This window comes from Centropristis striata, chromosome 8 (genome assembly GCF_030273125.1).
Source record: "Centropristis striata isolate RG_2023a ecotype Rhode Island chromosome 8, C.striata_1.0, whole genome shotgun sequence".
NCBI classification, from domain to species: Eukaryota; Metazoa; Chordata; class Actinopteri; order Perciformes; family Serranidae; genus Centropristis; species Centropristis striata.
Window position 1 is genome coordinate 28,395,546 of NC_081524.1, and position 18,660 is coordinate 28,414,205.

The 18,660-nt window shown below is 39.7% G+C and overlaps 2 protein-coding genes across 2 annotated transcripts; both read right to left on the reverse strand.

Moving 5' to 3' along the window:
• Positions 1–47: 47 nt before the first annotated feature.
• LOC131976747 (skin secretory protein xP2-like) lies at positions 48–4,983 on the reverse strand. Its single transcript, XM_059339900.1, has 3 exons — positions 4,550–4,983; positions 214–1,301; positions 48–167 (listed from the first exon to the last, which is right to left on the reverse strand). Exons 1-3 carry the CDS (start codon positions 4,635–4,637, stop codon positions 48–50), a joined length of 1,296 nt encoding a protein of 431 aa, XP_059195883.1. The 5' UTR covers positions 4,638–4,983.
• Positions 4,984–5,255: 272 nt separating this feature from the next.
• Positions 5,256–14,957, reverse strand: LOC131975601 (matrilin-2-like). The gene is made up of 12 exons (XM_059338274.1): positions 14,831–14,957; positions 14,091–14,663; positions 13,865–13,987; positions 12,543–12,665; positions 11,939–12,061; positions 9,893–10,015; positions 9,547–9,669; positions 8,660–8,782; positions 7,680–8,090; positions 7,436–7,588; positions 6,977–7,057; positions 5,256–5,888 (listed from the first exon to the last, which is right to left on the reverse strand). Exons 1-12 carry the CDS (start codon positions 14,955–14,957, stop codon positions 5,833–5,835), a joined length of 2,139 nt encoding a protein of 712 aa, XP_059194257.1. The 3' UTR covers positions 5,256–5,832.
• Positions 14,958–18,660: the final 3,703 nt, after the last annotated feature.

Consider the following 18,660-nt stretch of genomic DNA (forward strand, 5'->3'; position numbering starts at 1 on the left):
AGCCTCACTTGGTGCTGATACTGGTGCTGCAGCCTCACTTGGTGCTGCTACTGGTGCTGCAGCCTCACTTGCTGGTGCTGCAGCCTCACTTGGTGCTGCTGGTGCTGCTGGTGCTGCTGGTGCTGCTGGTGCTGCAGCCTCACTTGGTGCTGCTGGTGCTGCTGGTTCTGCAGCCTCACTTGGTGCTGCTGGTGCTGCAGCCTCACTTGGTGCTGCTGGTGCTGCAGCCTCACTTGGTGCGGCTACTGGTGCTGCAGCCTCACTTGCTGGTGCTGCAGCCTCACTTGGTGCGGCTACTGGTGCTGCAGCCTCACTTGCTGGTGCTGCAGCCTCACTTGGTGCTGCTGGTGCTGCAGCCTCACTTGGTGCTGCTACTGGTGCTGCAGCCTCACTTGGTGCTGCTACTGGTGCTGCAGCCTCACTTGGTGCTGCTACTGGTGCTGCAGCCTCACTTGCCGGTGCTGCAGACTCACTTGGTGCTGCTACTGGTGCTACAGCCTCACTTGCTGGTGCTGCAGCTTCACTTGCTGGTGCTGCAGCTTCACTTGCTGGTGCTGCAGCCTCACTTGGTGCTGCTACTGGTGCTGCAGCCTCACTTGGTGCTGCTACTGGTGCTGCAGCCTCACTTGGTGGTGGTGCTGCAGCCTCAATTGGTGCAGCTGCTGGTACTGAGGCCTCACTTGGTGCTGTTGAGGCAGCCACTGGTGCAGCATTGTCAGTTGGAGCTTCTGCCTCCACAGAAGCAGCCACTTCAGCAGGGGCCTCAGACGCTACAGCTGCAGCCTCTTCCACAATCACTGCTGGCTCAGATACAACAGGTTCAACAGCCGGGGTGGCGACTTCAGGAGAGGCCTCAGCTGGCTCAGGATTCACCTCCTCAACAGCAGCAGGGGCCTCTGCCTGCACAGCTACAACAGATTCAACAGCAGGGGCCTCCTCTGTAGCCTCAACAGGGGCTTTGACCTCAGAAGCGGCCTCAGCTACTACAGTTTCTACAGGGGTAGCTTCCTCCACAGGGGGCAACGCCTCCACAGCAGCCTCAGGTTCAGTAACGTCTTCGGCTGTAACAGCTGCCTCTGAAGCTGGCTCTGCAGGCGCAACAGGTTCTGGCTGAGGCTCAGGAGCAGCCAGAAGATCTTCCCCAGATCCAAGATCCTCCTGGGCCTCAAGGGCTACTAACACGGCCTCCGCCTCATCATCAGCTCCCGGTTGAAGATCATCTGGTAAGGCAGTCTGCACTGGCAACTGCATCTGATCCTCGATGGTTTGTGCATCTTCTGCGATGAAACCATTTCTGACGGCTGTAAATGCAGGGATGACAAGAGAAGCTTGATTAGTAATTGGCAAGCATATAACACTCTTCATTAGTGCTTTGTGTTGCCCTGTTAATCTCTAACAGTAACTACATAACAGAAGATTCCCTTATTTGATTGCGCTTGAAACAACTTTGGGGGTCCTTGAGCTAATCTATGCATTGAATGGGTTTGTTAATAAATTACCACAATTGTCATGACAAGGTATGCATGTTCCCATTTGTCTTTTTCTTAATGTGTACTTATAAACTGATTTCAATATGATAATCTGCTAAAAATAAAAACCAATATCTTAACTTGACATGCAAGGCAGGAGATAGGAAATAAGGCAATAAGCAGCACAGACTTTCATTTCCGTAGTTGGAAATGTGATTTATTCAAGCCTGTGTTTGTTTAAAGCCAAGAGGACACGCAAGTCACTCAAAAGAAAAGAAAATACATGTGACAGCGGCTTTTTTTGCCTTTGGGGAGAAACCCAACCTTCATTCTCATTTCCTAACCCCTGCTCTTATAACTGTGTGAACAAGCCATCAGCCCGTTGGTGAAAATACATTTGGAACAATAGTGGGCTTGGATACTTAAACTCAAATGTCAGGAACTGCAACGCACATCTCACTTACAGGAACCAAACCAAAGCTTTTAAAGTGTCTTATCACAGTTTCCCTCTGCAGCATTTCACAGCGAACATCTTTACAAAAACACTGGCTGGACTTTGTTCACAAATGAGACAAACCAGATGGGTGCAGATGGTTGAATGGCTGGATAGTTTGGACGCTGCAGCTTCCTGATTTTATTTGTCTGTCAGAAGTGGTAAAAAGAGCTGAGAGTGATGGGTGGAAAGGAATGTGTCGGCCTTGCAACTCAAATGAAAATGAGTCAGTGGAAAAACAAATTACATGGGATAGTTTGTAAGTGACGTGAAATACTACTAATAATATCACATTTGAGGTAAGAGTGAAGAATTCCAAAGTAAAAGGTGTTTTAGGTACAGCCGAGCCTATATATCAGAGGGCAGATATAACACTCACAGAAATATGTGTCGATATAAAATGCAGAAAATTATGCATTAGGGAAATGGTGTTGGCCATTTATGTCATTTTTATTTATTCTTAATTGAAATGGTCAGCATATGACTGATACTAAACATAGTACTGATGTTTATTCAGCTTTTTTTATTAGTCTTTATTTTTTTCAATTTTCAATGTAATTGTATTTATAATGCATACTAATTTTTTTATATTTTTGTTAAAGTTATTTGTTTCATAAAGAAGTCTTATGAGTAACTTTGCACAGTCATATTAATACAAAATCATTGCACAATCCACATAGAATGGCCCATTTTCATTGTAGTTAAATATATATATAATCACTATATTGGTCATCATAGCAGTAATCAGTTCATTTTTCTCCTCTAAAATCAGTTATCAGTCTCAAAAATCACATATTGGTTGAGCTCTAGTTTTCATGTGTTATTTTACAACCTTTCAATCATGATAATGGCGTTTGACTAAACACACTTTCCTTTTAAAGATTTCAAACATGTTCTCCATCAGTGTTTAGCTCTGTCGTCTGCACAGCAGGTGTACTGGTGTTGAAAAGTCTGTTTGGGTCGAGACAGAGACAGCCTCTCCAGGCATGGATGACCCGCATGTCAACATGAATTAACAGCCAAAGATGACAGAGATCCCAGTCAAAACAGTGCCATGGCTGGCCAAGAGCAGAGAGGGGAGGGAGGCAGATAAACTGGGGGGCCCCGGACAGGGGATGGGACCAGTGGTGGCTTGGATGGCATACAGCTGGTTTGTTAAACAGACTGTACACTGTATGATTTAAACCTCCACCCATTCAGCCACATTTAGAGAAGCCTGCCTGGGCAAATAGTACAATAACTGGTTCTCTTGCTGGGCTGATGTAAGAGCCTGGAAAGGGTCCCGAGCTTCTCCAGGTGACCGAAGCTGGCTGGCTGGAGAGACAATGCCCTGACACAAACATCACACAGTGACATAGTGGAAGATGGAAATGCTCTACATAAATACAGAGGAAATAAGCCAGGTGTATTCAAAAACTATAAGTCACATCTTTTCCTTATTCAAATCAAAATGTTAACTTGAGCTAAAAGTAATCCCATGCAAAAAAGGAACACTTTTCAACAAGGACAGTAACTGTGCTGTAATGTGTGTGTAGGGGGGAGATGGAGTGAGAACATACTGTACATGCAGCTGTGCCAGGCATGACATAGCCATGTGCCAGTGTTGATCCCATGAATTGACAATCATGGTCTGTGTCAGGCCTCTTGGTGGGCGTGTGCACATGACTGAACATACAATCCATATACAAAGCTAAACAAACCAAGAGCCACAAAGCACAAGAGCATGTTAAGATGCAAAACTCCCAGGCAGGGGAATGTCAGAGTAGCCTGAAAGCATTTAGGTCCTTTTCAAAAGGGCATCAATCTCCTAGCACCTCCTCTTTTTCCTTTCCAAGTCGGCATCCATTGTTTGTGTGTGCTGTGAATTTCATACACAAATGATAATCTAAGTGACTCAATTTTGGGAAACTCTTTGCAAGACACTTTAGAAGCATTAAGAAGTTGCACACTATCTTTTGGATCACACCAGAAAGGGTTTTTTGTGTAGGAGGTCACAAATCAGACCACTATAGAGTGACAGAAAACAGGTTAGGTTGCAACTCTTGCCTCAGGCTGCAGATAGACTGCTAAACACTCCCAGCTGGCTTTCACATAGTGCTACTGTTGGAGTTATATGAAGTACTAGCGAAGTTCTACCTACACACCTACGTGTAAATGCCCAATTAGCTTTGTGGAATGAGGTTTAAAACTAAACATGAACATACAAGTCTGCTCCCATTTCATTAAATCAATCATGCAATGTGTTTTTTGTCAAGACACTGTCAGTGGACATCAAGCTAGAAAAAGCTTACTAAAAATAAATGCCAACCACTTTTGGGTTCTGATGGAAAAATGTATAAGCATGAATATTTCTATCAATGAGATCCTGTGGTATGCTCTGCAGCAGAGTGGAGTGAGAAAGCACACGGTGTTCCAGCAGCGGTCACACACCCCTCAGCAGGACTTCAGTGGATGAAAGCAACTCACAGCAACTACTACACATATCTTGAGTAATTGTAGCAATCATATGTCGAGCTCATCATTTAAAAAACACAGAAAGATAAGAGATTTTAGACATTTAAGTTCTACATAGATAATAAGTACTTACCCACTGTATCTCCATTGCTCTCCTCTGGCTTTGTCCCAGGTCTTTTCTCTTGGTCAACAGTCTGTGAACTGGATGAGGAGCACCCCATTTTTGAAAAAAATGGTTGAGACAAATTTAGAAAACAGCTATTGTAGCCTATTATGTAAAGCAAACACAAGTTTCACTGCTCTCTGTTAGCAAAGACAGAGACTGTGTGAGTGAAAACATGGACTGATGTAGCTCTTCAGTTCCTAAGAGTAGCTGGGCACCATTATCTCCTTCAGTCTCTGTGTTTATGCATGGTCTGCTGCGTTCTTGCCCCAGATCTTTTGCGAGAATGCAGCTAAGCAGTGCAGGCACTACTGCTCAACGCTCCCTGAATGCCGCATGCTCACAGACACACTATTCATACGGCAGGGGGAGGAAAACGTGTGAATGAAGTGTGTGTCCTCCTCTTTTGAGGAGCTTCCCCTTTGGAAGAGATACACCACCTGGTGGTTTGGGGTTGCACATGTACAAAGTATGTATTCCTTTGAAATTGTTCCATTTTGTCATGTTTGTATTCAGTTATCCTGGTAACGTATCCCTGATTTTGAAAAAAAAAAAAAACATTCGAAGATACGCAAAGTGTAAAATGTTTATTTGTTACTGTACAAAGTTATTCATTTCAGGCGAGACACTACAGGCAAAAACATATTTTAATTTTCATGTACTGGTCAATTTTGAGTCTATTGTGCCTCCATAACATGTCTTCTTTCAGACAAGTGGAAAGAAAATATCCAAAATAAATATTAAGTTGTTTATTTAACCACACTTTGTCTATTTACGCCTGAAGATTTAACACAAACAAGGCCAAATCGAAGGGCTTTTGAGAGTATATTCTGATTTATGAAATAATAAAAACAGTTTTTCAAAATTAATATATGGCAACAAAACATTCATTTTCAACCAGGTTTTATCCAATGTTGTGTTCTGTTCAGGACACACACATTTATTCTACTAATGCTTCATTTACATATTAAACATAACATTTCAAAAATGTATTATACAAAAACTGATTGTTTAATTGTAAATTATCATCTGTGGAAGTTTTGTGGTGTCTGTCGTGTCTCGCCTTAATTTAGTATTACATAACAAAGAACCTTACAGACAAAAATACATTGAGCTGTATACATAAAGTGTATAAATAGGTTCAGTAGAAAGTATTGTATTTGCATATATAAATCAGTATAGCTTGTAGCGCAGGATTAAAGGCATCCTGGGAATGCTACACTTCAGTCTGGGGGAGGGAAGGTCTCAGCCTGTCATTTGTGCACAACTTGATTTTCGAGCGTCTCCAGCTTCTTTGACATGGCTTCAAGTAGGAACGTTAAGGAAAGATGCATCAAATGAAAAGACAACCTTCATAAGTATAGTATTTAGTATGAATTATGTTCTATGAATTCAGAGCAAAGTCATTCAAACAGAGAAACTACAGTTGAAGTTAGTATTATACATTCATATTACTACCCCTGCTAGGGAGTTTTTTTTTCTTGGTCTGTCTGCATAAAATAGCATGAGAAGCAAGAATTCACCAAATTTTGGAGTGGATCAAAATCCCGGGGTGCACAAATAATCTTTCACTTTTGTTAACATTATGAGATATGGCTATACCTTACTAGCTATAATCCATAACATGTTTGTCCCCTTTTTTGTGTTCATTGTCTGGCCAGACAGGTATAAATGTTTCCCCGTTTGTATCCCTGTCAGTCATCAGTCATCTCAGTATGTTCATTCTAAGTGCCTCTAACCCCTTTATGAGTTAGAAAGAGCTGCATTATTCTGCAGTGTAAATGTGTTCATGTTTGAGGTTAATATCTAATTTCTAATGCAGGGGTCTGCAACCTTTACTAACTAAAGAGCCATTGTTGGCCAGAAAAACAGAAAAAATGTCAGAATGGAGCCACAAACCTTATTTGGGCCTTACAATGAAGATAAAACAACCTACTTAGTCTAAATTAGCCTACCAATATTTCTAATAGGTCATAGGAGTATTTATTAATACGATTTTGTCAGAATGCAGCGAGGACCCAAGTGCAAATGAGAGGTTGGACACCAAAGAAATATCTCAGGAGATTAACAATTGTAGAGTACAAATTACTTTGGGCCTTCACCTGTGATGAATGAAAATTAAAATGTAAAGAATTAATTCATTTCATTCATTTATTTGTTTCATTTCATATAATTTCTTATTCACAGCCACAGGGCGCCACTGCCCATGGCCTGAAGAGCCACATTGCCTGCCCCTGGTCTAATGCATCCAATGTGCTTGGTTAGTCATCAGAATTATAACTTTTATTCACGTTTCTAAAATCATTTAAAAAATACACATAATTTAACTGTCCAAGATCAGTTAAAACTGAGATTACAAGTTGAACATGTTGAATCTTAACTGTTAGAAAAGGATATTGTTCTGCACCAGGTTCTTCAGCTTCTCAGTGACCTGGTTCTGAAACATTATAACGTTCTCACACTGGCACATGTTTTCATCTGATGGTTTGTCTGTGGGGAAAGAATACATAAGATGAGAAGATCTTTGAGTCCTTGGGTCGGTTTTGTTTCCATATCTCCTCTCTCTCTTAACCTTTTCCTCACCCTATCTGCTCTTATCGTTCCCTGCAGCTTTCTCTTCCTGTCTCTGCCTGTAGAAAATGTAGTAGATATGTGGAGTGCACATAGTTGCAGAGCAAACATGACTGATGAGCTATGTGATATGGATAATTGCACAGGGCTGCTGTCTATAAATAGAGTTGCTCAAATCAGTGATCAGCAGCAGCAGGTGGCAGTGATGCACCATTTTAATTCAAGAAGCAGTGCCATTAGTATCTGACTTCTTAGCAAATTGCTAGTTTAGGAAGTGTAAAGTACCTTTACATATCCTGGACTTGAGTTTCTTTGTAATTTCTCCCATTTGCTCAAAATCTTCAGCGTAGTAAAGATGTTTCTCATCAGGCTCAGAAGCTATTTCTCTCAGCTCTTGTTCAATGGCTTTGCCAACGCCCAATGCATATATAGTGACTCCTGAAAATGAAAGACAACAGGATAATTACATGAAATTCCTATTAGAAACAAACTGTAGTGCATCTGAATGGCAAGGCAAGCTTTTATATACCAGAGTTCTTTGCTTTCTCCGCCCATTCGGACACATCGTCCTGTGATCTTCCATCAGTAAACACAATGCTGACACGTGGGATGTTTGACCTGGCTCCTTCTTTAGCTGAAAAGCTGAACTCAAACATGTGACGTAAGGCTGAGCCAGTCATGGAGCCTCTCCCCATGTACTGCATTCGGGACACAGCCTGCTTGATGTTCTGCGCTGTGGTGTACTGGCTCAGGGTGAACTCTGTGCGCACCTTAGTTGAGTACTGAAGAAGGCCAACATGTGTGCCTGTCCTGGAAATGTCCAGCGAGTCCACAATGCCGTTTACAAACTGCTTGACCAGTTCAAAGTTGGCAGGACCCAGACTCTTAGAGCCATCAATTACAAAAACTAGATCCATGACTCCATCACCACAGTCTGGCTCTGTCAGAATCAGGGACAAAAGTGACATAGATTTTTTTTTTATCATATGTTTGGATGTGTACAGCAGTATGTAACCAGAATTAACAGAATTGCTATGACTTATAATAGCAATAAACACATCAAAAGTATGCAGAATATCTATATCATAATGCAGATGTATAAAAAAGTGTGTATTTAAGCTTTACTATGTCTGTCTGCAAGACAGCATGCAAACAGCTTTTAAAATGTTTGTTTTCTGGACAGAGTTCAGGACAATCAGTGCTATGCGTAATGCTGCTATTCCATAGCAGTATTTACCTAAAATAAACTGCTTTTGCTTTGTGATTTATTTGCAATAGACATATCATGATGCCAATGTGTAAAAAGTGTGAATTCATGCTTTTTCAAGTCTGTCCGCAAAACGATAATCAAACAGTTTTTAAAATGCTTGTCTTCTGAATGGAATTTCAGGATGATCAGAACTATGGTTTACAGGAGATGCTCAGTGCCTGGCAGAGATCTGCAGTTTACTGAGTGCATTTTCTAGTTGCATTGGAGAGGGTCTATATCAAATAAAGCTGAGATCATACTCTTGCAGCTCTTCCCATCTTCAGCCAGCACAAATCCTTCAAAACATCTGCAGATGTAGGAGTCAGTGGTGCTGACGCACTGGTGTTCACAGCCATGGTCCACTGTCTGACACAGATCCAGACCTGTGAGGTGAATTATACACAAACAAGGATTATGATGATGATGATGATGATGATGATGATGATGATGATGATGATGATGATGATGATGTGGTATATTTAAATATGGAAATCAAAATAGTCTTTATGTACATATAATATATTGTGAAAGCCACTATGTTGTTGGAGTAATTAAATGTACAATTTGTAATCATGCAGAAATGTGTTCTTAACTTCCCGTTGTTGTTGCTTTAAATCCTTTCTCTTTATCATCAACATTATGAGCACAAAGTTAAGTTTAACAAGAATCAGGCTACAAACATGAATAAAAGACTTATAACTACATGATGGAAAACATAAACACAGAATGTCCCCTTAATTCGAGGGGAGGGGAAAGAACATTTTGAGTGAGCGCTGGGATTAACATTGACCTTATAACGGGTTCAAAATTCATCCAAAATGATGTAACAAATAAACAGGGGACAAAAAGTCACTACAGCAGTTGAAAACATGCTGTTTACTTTGCCCCACAGAAATATTATTCTGTGTTTAGTTTACTGTCAAATATGTGAGTAAGACTAAATAAAGTCTGAGAAAGTTTTCTGAAATATTAATATGAATTAAAACATATAGAAATGAGTCATATCAACACAATGGTCTATCTCTGCAGGGAATTGTCCATTTATAGAAAGAGACAGAATTAGGGAATCATGACTGAAAATCAAGTATTTAAAAATAAAATATATCAGCAAGGAAGTAAAAGACAAAACAAAACAATGGACACTTACTTTTACATGTTTTCCCATCAGGCCTGAGTGTGTAGCCTTTTCTGCATTTACACACACAGGAGTCTGCTGTGCTCATAAACTCCTGCTCACACCCATGGGTGCCATCAGCACAGTGATCGATCTCTGGGTGACATAAAGAACACAGAACAGAGATAGAAGGATGGTTAACACAATCGATAAATATCAATTCATTACTGTAGAAAATACTAATTACTATCTGTGGCCACTTAAAGAAGTAATGTAGCCTGAAATCAGTGCTAAAAAACATATATTGTTTATCGTATGTTTTATTCTGTAATATTCCTTCAAGTCTGTGTTATCCACAGATGAGTGAACCTGGACTCACTTTGACATGTTTTTCCATCAGGTCGGAGTGTAAATCCATCTCTGCATTTACACACACAGGAATCTTCTGTGTTCATAAACTCCTGTTCACAGCCGTGTTTCCCATCAGCACAATGGTCTATCTCTGCAGGAAATAGTCAATTTATCAGTACAGACAGGATTGGGGAGTAATTTCTAACAAATGAAAAAATACTCTCAACTAAACTGTCGTCCTATGGAAGTCCTGAGTAGCAAATGAGAAAAACATTCGAGTGATATAAATAGTTCTTCTCCTGTGTTTATGACTTAAGAACAGGTTTTGTCAGGATAAGTCTTTTTTTTCCATTGGCAAATTGGAAATGAAAAGCTTTACCAGGATAAATTATCAAAGTTTTCTTTCTAAAAAACAGATGGGGAAAAAGTGCACCACTTCTTAGAGGTCCAGACTATACTTCGATATTGATGTGAACTAAAATACGAATAGCAAAAAAAAAAAGAAGACAGAAAAATAAACAAAATAAAACAGCAAAATAAAATAAAACTTGTTTTGGCTGTAAAAAACGTAGATAAAGGTTAAAATGTATATATAGAAATAGTAAAAACATACATAAAAGCAACAATAAATAAACACCTGGGCAAAGCATAGCAGGGACAAAACTGTTTTTGTGTCTTTTTGTTCTACACCTAGGGATTGTAAACCTACGCCAAGAGGGGAGGAGCTGAAACTCTGTGTGCAATGGATGGGAACTGTCATTTAAAATTGAACCAGTAATGCACTGTAATTGTTTTGTGTACAAGGTCTCCACGTTGAGCTGTGGCTCACCAATCAGTCTGCTAGACCACTTTACTATTTGGTTGACTGAGTTTTTATTTTTCAATGAGAGGTTGCCGTCGGTGTGTGCATTACAGGGGCCAGTCTATACCACCCCTATGAATTTCATTGCCTTAAGTGTTATAGTGTGGCCACGGTACCAAATATGAAATTAGACTGCCACTACAGTGCCACCTAGGGGCCGATCAATAAAAACTTAAAGGGTTATCCTCAGGAGGGCCCCACTGTGCTTCTGCGCATGCACGGTTTTTCCGCTTCTGCGCATGCGCATTGTCCAGAAGCGCAGAAAAAAATAAATAAATAAATAAATAAATAAAATAAAATCAAACAAAAAAAACAACATAAAAAATAAGAAAATTAAAATAAAAAATAAAAAAAATAAAAAATAAAATAAGAAATAAATAAAATAAAAAATAAAATAAAGAAAAAAAATTAATGTAAAAAAAAAGTATAAAAAAAGTAAACAAGTAGAAAAGACAGTGGTGGAAGTGTTCAGATCCTTTACTTCAGTAAAAGTACTAATACCACACTGTGAAATGACTCCACTCCACTCATTTTAACTACCTAATAAACTTTTAAGTGGTTTAATTTATAAAAATGGGTAATCATTTTAAATGTATCATGTTTTTCATTTTAAATCTTGACCTGAAAAGTAACTAAAGCTGTCAGCTAAATGTAGAGGAATAAAAAGTACAATATATGTCTCAAAATGCAGTGGAGTAGAAGTATGAAGTTACATAAAATGTACATAAAAGTACCTCAAAATTTTACTTTAAGTCCAGTACTTGAGTAAATGTACATAGTTACTTTCCACCATTGCTACCTGCCTCTTCTAACTTATACATATCAATTAGGAGTCCTCCTTCAGACACTGTATGAGAATTAAAGGGATAGTTTGTGCATTATTATACAAAACTTGGTACAATTGTCAATGCCCTCCTGAGGATAACCCTTTAAGGTTTTATTGATCGGCCCCTAGGTGGCACTGTGGTGGCAGTCTAATTTCATATTTGGTACCGTGGCCACACTATAACACTTAAGGCAATGAAATTCATAGGGGTGGTATAGACTGGCCCCTGTAACGCACACACCCCGACGGCAGCATGCCCCAACACGCGTGTACTGCAAGGGTCCGTTCAGTACTGCTTGCAGTCCTAGTTATTATTATTATTATTATTATTATTGTTGTTGTTGTTATTATTATTATTATATATAAAAGAAGCAATGCACACTTACTCTTGCATGTTTTCCGGTCAGGCCTGAGTTTGAAGCCTTTCCTGCATTTACACACACAGGAGTCTTCTGTATTCATAAACTCCTGCTCACACCCATGGGTGCCATCAGCACAGTGATCAATCTCTGCAAGAAATAGTTTGTTTATCAGGACAGGGAGGATTAGGGTGTAATTTCTTTAAAAAAAATAAAAAAAATCTGTTGAGTTCTGCTACTCTAACTATCGAAATTTCATGGACATATTATTTAATATTTACTGGGTGCATTTACTGTATGCTCCAAATGTTCCAAATAAACGTGAAACCAATAGCTATATTCCCTACCCTGTACAAACATCTGAAGTCAGTCTATCCAAGAGGCATCAATAATATCAGGTTTCTTCTGATACACATGTAAACAATGGATAAAAAATATAATATGTCCTCTGTAGAAATCCTCCATACAAAACAGACATCTACACTAGATTTGAATGCATGCAGAATTATGCATATTTTAAATTGATTACACATTATTAAAAGTGTTTCCTGTTCGAAATGTAAAAAGATAATCTAGAATTTAGTTTATTAAAATATTAACAAGGATGTAGAAAAACACAACAGACACTTACTTTTACATGTTTTCCCATCAGGTCTGAGTTTGTAGCCTTCTCTGCATTTACACACACAGGAGTCTGCTGTGCTTAAAAACTCGTGCTCACACCCATGGGTGCCATCAGCACAGTGATCAATCTCTGGGTGACATAAAGAACACAGAACAGAAATAGAAGCATTGTTAACACAGATAACAAACGCCAATTCATCCCTTTAGAAGAGACTAATTATCTGTGGTCACTTAAGGAAGGCCTAATGTAATCTGAAATCATTTTTAGTAGATTAATTCTACTGCTGGTACTGTAGCTGTGAGTACTAGCATATATATGAATAGTTATCACAAATGTTTTCTGTATCAGGCCTTTCAAGGACAAAAAAAGAGAAAACCATAATTCATTCATAAAAATTCAAAATCCACTCTGAAAAAGACCCTGCTAAAGGTGTAGATCTGTGAAAGCAAGACAGGAAAGATCAAACTATCGTTCTTGTTTTGATTCAGTGATGCTATGACACCCTGGATACACCTCCACATTTCAGCAGCTGCTCTTATGATTGCAAAAGCACACTTCCTTTAGGAAATCTCTCACATTTTACTTTCTGTTAACATCCACCAAAGGAGCAAAAGGGACGTTTTCCAACAGTGGGTGGACCTCAGTGGTTGGAAGAATACTGGCTCTCATTTGCAATGGTGGTCAATCAAAATGACTGTATATATGCTTTTATTCACCAAACAGATTATGGTGGTGTTGAATTGTATACTTAGTATGAATGATAATTTCAGTCACAAGACTGAATGCCACTGGGTAACATTTTTGTTAAGTAAGTTAGTCCTCTGAGTCCAGTGGAAGCACTGGTTAGCCAACTAATCCTGCATAAAGAGGACTTGGATTATACTGCACAAGTTGTGTGAGAGTTTGTTAATGGATGTTTTGATATAGTTTTGCTAGTGTTAAGCAAAGCCTCAATATACTTAAATTAATCTGGAATTTACTCTGCTTTTGGATTCTACCTTCACCATGGAGGCGTGCAAGAACAGTGAATTCAAGGAATCACTGGTTGAATAATTGATATGCAAATGATCATGAATTATTCTTCTAAGGTTATTGCCACACAGTGAAATAGATTAAAATCAGGTTGGCGCAAATGTGTTCACAGCCATGGCCACAGATATCTTCAGCTACAGAGTGGCAGTGGAATTTGTAGAATTCAATTCAATGTGGGAAAACAAATTGATTGTAATTTTGCAATCCTTTTACCACGTTGTCTCTGAGAAGTGGATGAAAACAGATAACTAATTTCAAAAAGAACAAATCAGATAAGAGAAAAGGAAATTCTTCACCTTTACATGTCTTGCCATCGGGGTTTAAAGTGAAGCCTTTCCTGCACTTGCACCTGTATGATGCAGGGCTGCTCACACAGATGTGCTGGCACTGATGGTCCACCACTTCACACATCTCTGAACCTAACACACACACAAACACACACACACAGATACTCAAACAAAAGGATACAAACACACATTTGTGCATAAATGCGATTGGATTAAAAATAGATGGGATCATCACCTCCACACAGTTTGGACTGGAACACAGAGATGAGGGTTTCTATCTGGCTGAAGTTGGCCACCAGGTGCACATGCTCAGAGTGTGGTTCACTCCCTATGGCCTTCAGAGTGTTCATGTCCACCCTGCCCACTCCGATAGCAAAGATCTGGATGCCAGCCTGCCTCGCCTCAGCCGCAATCTCCTCCACCGTGTCCTGAGGCCTCCCATCAGTCACAACCATAGCGATTCGTGGGATGTGCAGGTTTGCTGGTCGTGCTCCTTCTTCCTCAGTGAAGGCTGTTTCCATGGTGTACTGTATAGCCAGACCAGTCATTGTTCCTGTGGCGAGGTGCTCCATGTTCCTCACTGCCTGCTCTACCTCCGCCTTGGTGGTGTAGGTGCTGAGGGAGAACTCGGGCTGGACCACGCTGCCATACTGTAGTAGACCAACCCGAGTGGCTTCAGAGCCGACCTCAAGGAACTGAAGCAGGTTGATGATGAACGTCTTGACCTTCTCGTAGTCGTTGGGGCGAATGCTGCGGGAGCTGTCGATGACGAAGACGAAATCCAGAGGGATTGCTTTGCAAGTGTTCTCTGTGATCAAAGACATGGAGGTGATCAGGGGAACTCACAGCTCAGTTTGGGGGCAAAATCTCAACCAGATTTTGAAAAACTGTTAAATTTTGTATCTTAGATAGAAATAGATAAAAAAAAAAAAGCAGTTTGATAAACACACATTTTGCCACCAACTGGTCACTTACCCACTGGTTTGGTTTGGACTGTAGTCTCATTTCGACCTCTGACCGCCATGGGTCTGGGACGCCGTCTGTCCAGTCGCACTGCGTTGCAGCACAACAGGCAGAAGAAGCCGAGGGCAAGGGACCTCATACTGACAAGATGCGACAACTGCATCATTTTGAGAGAGGGGAAAGCACTCCCACAATGCAGTGCAAGCAAAGAACAAGCCTGCACGGAAGAGTAAAGACAGAGACAGAGAGAGGAAGGGAGGCAATAAGGCCAGAGGAAAATTGCTCATAGAAACTGTGTTTTTTTTTCAGCATTTTTTCATCATCCATCATCCAATATTTTGTTTTTGTTTTTTGCTTTTTTATAAATATATATATATATTTGTATAATCTGATAATTTGGCAAATTGAGAAAATCCAAGTATTTTATTTCATAAATTTGGGGAATTTGGATAAAATTTAGGGGTAATTAAAGGTTAAAAAAATGTTGTTGCAAAGTTTGAAAATGTGTTTTTATCTCCATAAAAGTATTCATGACTAAATAAACAACAATCATATTAAAGTTCTGGGGGGGGAAATAATGTTAGTTATCATCTTTTAGGTAGAGATTACTCAATATTCATAAAGTCTGCTAATCTGCCTCATGAGGACTCTTGATTCACTGGAAATATGTGGCATCGTGTTTTTTTCAGTAAGACCTCCTGCACTCAAGAGGAGCATAGATTCGGGAAAAAATCACACAAAAACACACAAAATACTTCTGTTCTAAAATGTTGTGTTCATAATGAGAAGCTGATCAAGAAGATCCGTTCACAGGGATCAGAAATGCAGGAATAATGTAATGGCCATTAAAAAATGGCCACATGGTGGCGCTATACACATCAAAAAAACGAATTCTTCCTATTCCCATGGTCTATTTTTACTCCAAATTCAACTGAAATGTGTTCATTTTTTGTAAAATATATGCCTGTAACTACAACCACAATTCCAAAGTTGGGTATTTGATAATTTGATAATCCTTCCAACTGACATATGGTCAGATGAAAACTGAACAAATACGGTATGTTTTATGTTAGAACTGAAACACACCGAATTTTGAATTCGACACATTCTGTTTTTATTTACATTTCACAAAGCATTCCAACATCTTTGTATATGAGACTGAACACATAAACTCTGTGGTGTAGGAAACAAATAGTGACTCTGTGTCCATAAGGTGACAAGAACTACATTTAAGTTAATGATGAGGAGTGATATAAATAGGGAGAACTTTCACCTCCTGCATGTTTGACCTCCTCAGCTTCAGATTTCACATTGCATAGGTTTTGTAGAGCCACAGGAAAGAGCAAATTTCAAATGGCATAGTCTTGTTGTAAATAACAATAATTATGTGTCAATTTATGTCCCTATTTCATTTTGGGTTTTGTTTCATGAGTTCAGGTTTTCCCACCTGCCATCATATGAAGTAGACAAAACTCTATGAATGAGCTTTTGGATGTTTTTCTACATAGGTGGTTTAAAGTGATTTAAGAGAGCTGAAAAGTCCCACAGACTGTTTCGCTATCCGGTCCCCTGGAGAGCTATTCATTACCTGTCATATTCGGACCGGATCTGCTGTCTGAAACCTGTCTGTGATCAGTGTAGAACCAGCAAATATATCCACATTTAAAAACAGAATGAGGTTGCATTGGACATATAGGACTAAGGCAACATGTAAGATGTTATAATTTCAGGATTTCTTAATGGAGTTCTGAATGTCTATCTCAGCTCTCATCAGGGTGACGACTCAGTCTGTTGGCAGCCCAGGCAGATGAGCAGTCACACACAGACATGTATATGATAGCAGCTGACCTGAGACCTGCAGGGGTCACATATCCATGTTGCATCCCACTGAGCTGTCGACCTCTGACCTCAGGTGTTTGATGTCTCTCTGCAGCAATTATCCATCAGTATGACAAAAATTGTACTACATAAGAGTGCCATAGGCCTCCATACTGTACCAGGGTATCACCTTATCTCACTGACTCACTGTCATATGTTTCATTTAATATATCCCCCATTTGGAAAGAGCATTTTCCAAAATATTAAGTCTGGTTATAATTTATTTGTGTTACTAGTACATCCGTGCCAATAAAAACTCAGAAACATGACTCCTTTAAATCATCTTATAAATATGAATGATAAATATGATACAATGATCTCATAACTGTATGTTTGACTGAAATGGTGGAACTCCATCACAGAGCAATCCCTCTCACGTTTCCTCATGAGTTAAAGCCAAGGCTGTGTGTTTACTATAAAACACAAAAACAGTGTGTACCGAGCTGTGTTTTTTGGGACCCTGATGTCTATTGCACATTCCCTGCCTTTGATGGCTTTTCATGATGCAGGTGCTGGAAACTATGATGTTGTCCAACCATAAGTAAACACAGAATACAGGTCGCAGTGGGTGATTCCATGATTTTTTTCTTACCATGTTTTTCAAAAAAGGTTTAAGGAAAAGTGCTAGTTATTCTAAAAGAAAAGAAGAATAAAAAAGAGATAGATTCCATGTATGCAAGTAGAGTCTGGACAGCTCCAGCAACTAATGCTATCAGGAAAATACATCAAAAACTACTTACTCTGTTATCAAAAGCAGCTACTTCTCTTCAACTCCTGCAATCAAAACTTCTCAATAAAAATCCCAACTACACACGAGTCAAGAGGAGTTCCAGAAGGAGGAATCAGTCAAGAGTAGCTCCAGACAGTAAACATGCATATATCCCAGCCTTAAGTCTTTTTGTATCTGTCCAGCCACTTGTATTGCTCTGCCCCTTACTCCATCCACTCTCTCTTTCTCTGTTTACTCCCCCTTTGAGTCCAACCATGGAGACGCCTCTTATTCGGCTCAGTCACTACCTCTACCTTTGGAGATTTCTGTAAGATTAGCTCTTTTGGCAAACACTACTGTTCTAGAAACTGCTCAGAAAATACATATATGAAAGCCATACATCCTCTGAATGCTCTAAGTCTGCAGTTTGTGGTTGTAAAGTTTCACAGCAAGTTATTTTATACAGCAATGTCAAGTTTAAATTATGAAACCCTACTACAGGGACGAATATTATCACACATGAATATAATAAGGATTCCAAGACTGTTTAGGGATCCCAATATGCAGAAATATTCCAATTTGATATTTAATATATATTCATTCATTATCCTTTACTTAACTTGAGTCATGGGTTGCTGTAGCCAATCCCAGCTGACACTGGGCGGTCAGCTCAGATTATCACAGGACTGACACATACAGACATTCATGCTCTCATTCACTCCTACGGACAATTTAGTCACCAACCTAAAGTGCATCTCATACTGAGGCAGCAGCAAACTGTTTCCGCCCCAAACTGCATGGGATTATCATAAAGTGGGCATGTATGTAAAGAGGAGACTCCAGATACCAATAGAACCAATTTTCATTCAGTTATCTTGAGGCCAGAGGTCAAGGGACCCTGTTGGAAATGACCATGCCGATTTGTCCCTCAGCCTAACTTTGGAGTGTTATTTCACACCTTTCATGACATATGAGATGGTTGGTACCAATGGATTCCCTAGCTCTTTTAGTTTCATTTCAACCCAGTATCTTCCCTACAGTGTTAAAACTGAGCCCACTGCAGCCTCTGAAAGACAGAAACTCGGCAGAGCCTACCGGCATGTAAGAAAAAAGACATTTATTAAAAAAATCGGAATATAAGGCTGGACTGTCAGAGTTTGAGGGCTTTCGAACATGTCTGGAGTCTGCCCTCCAAGAGAAAATTGTCCTGCAGTCTTACACGTCATAGCAACTGTGAAATAAGTGTTTTGTAATT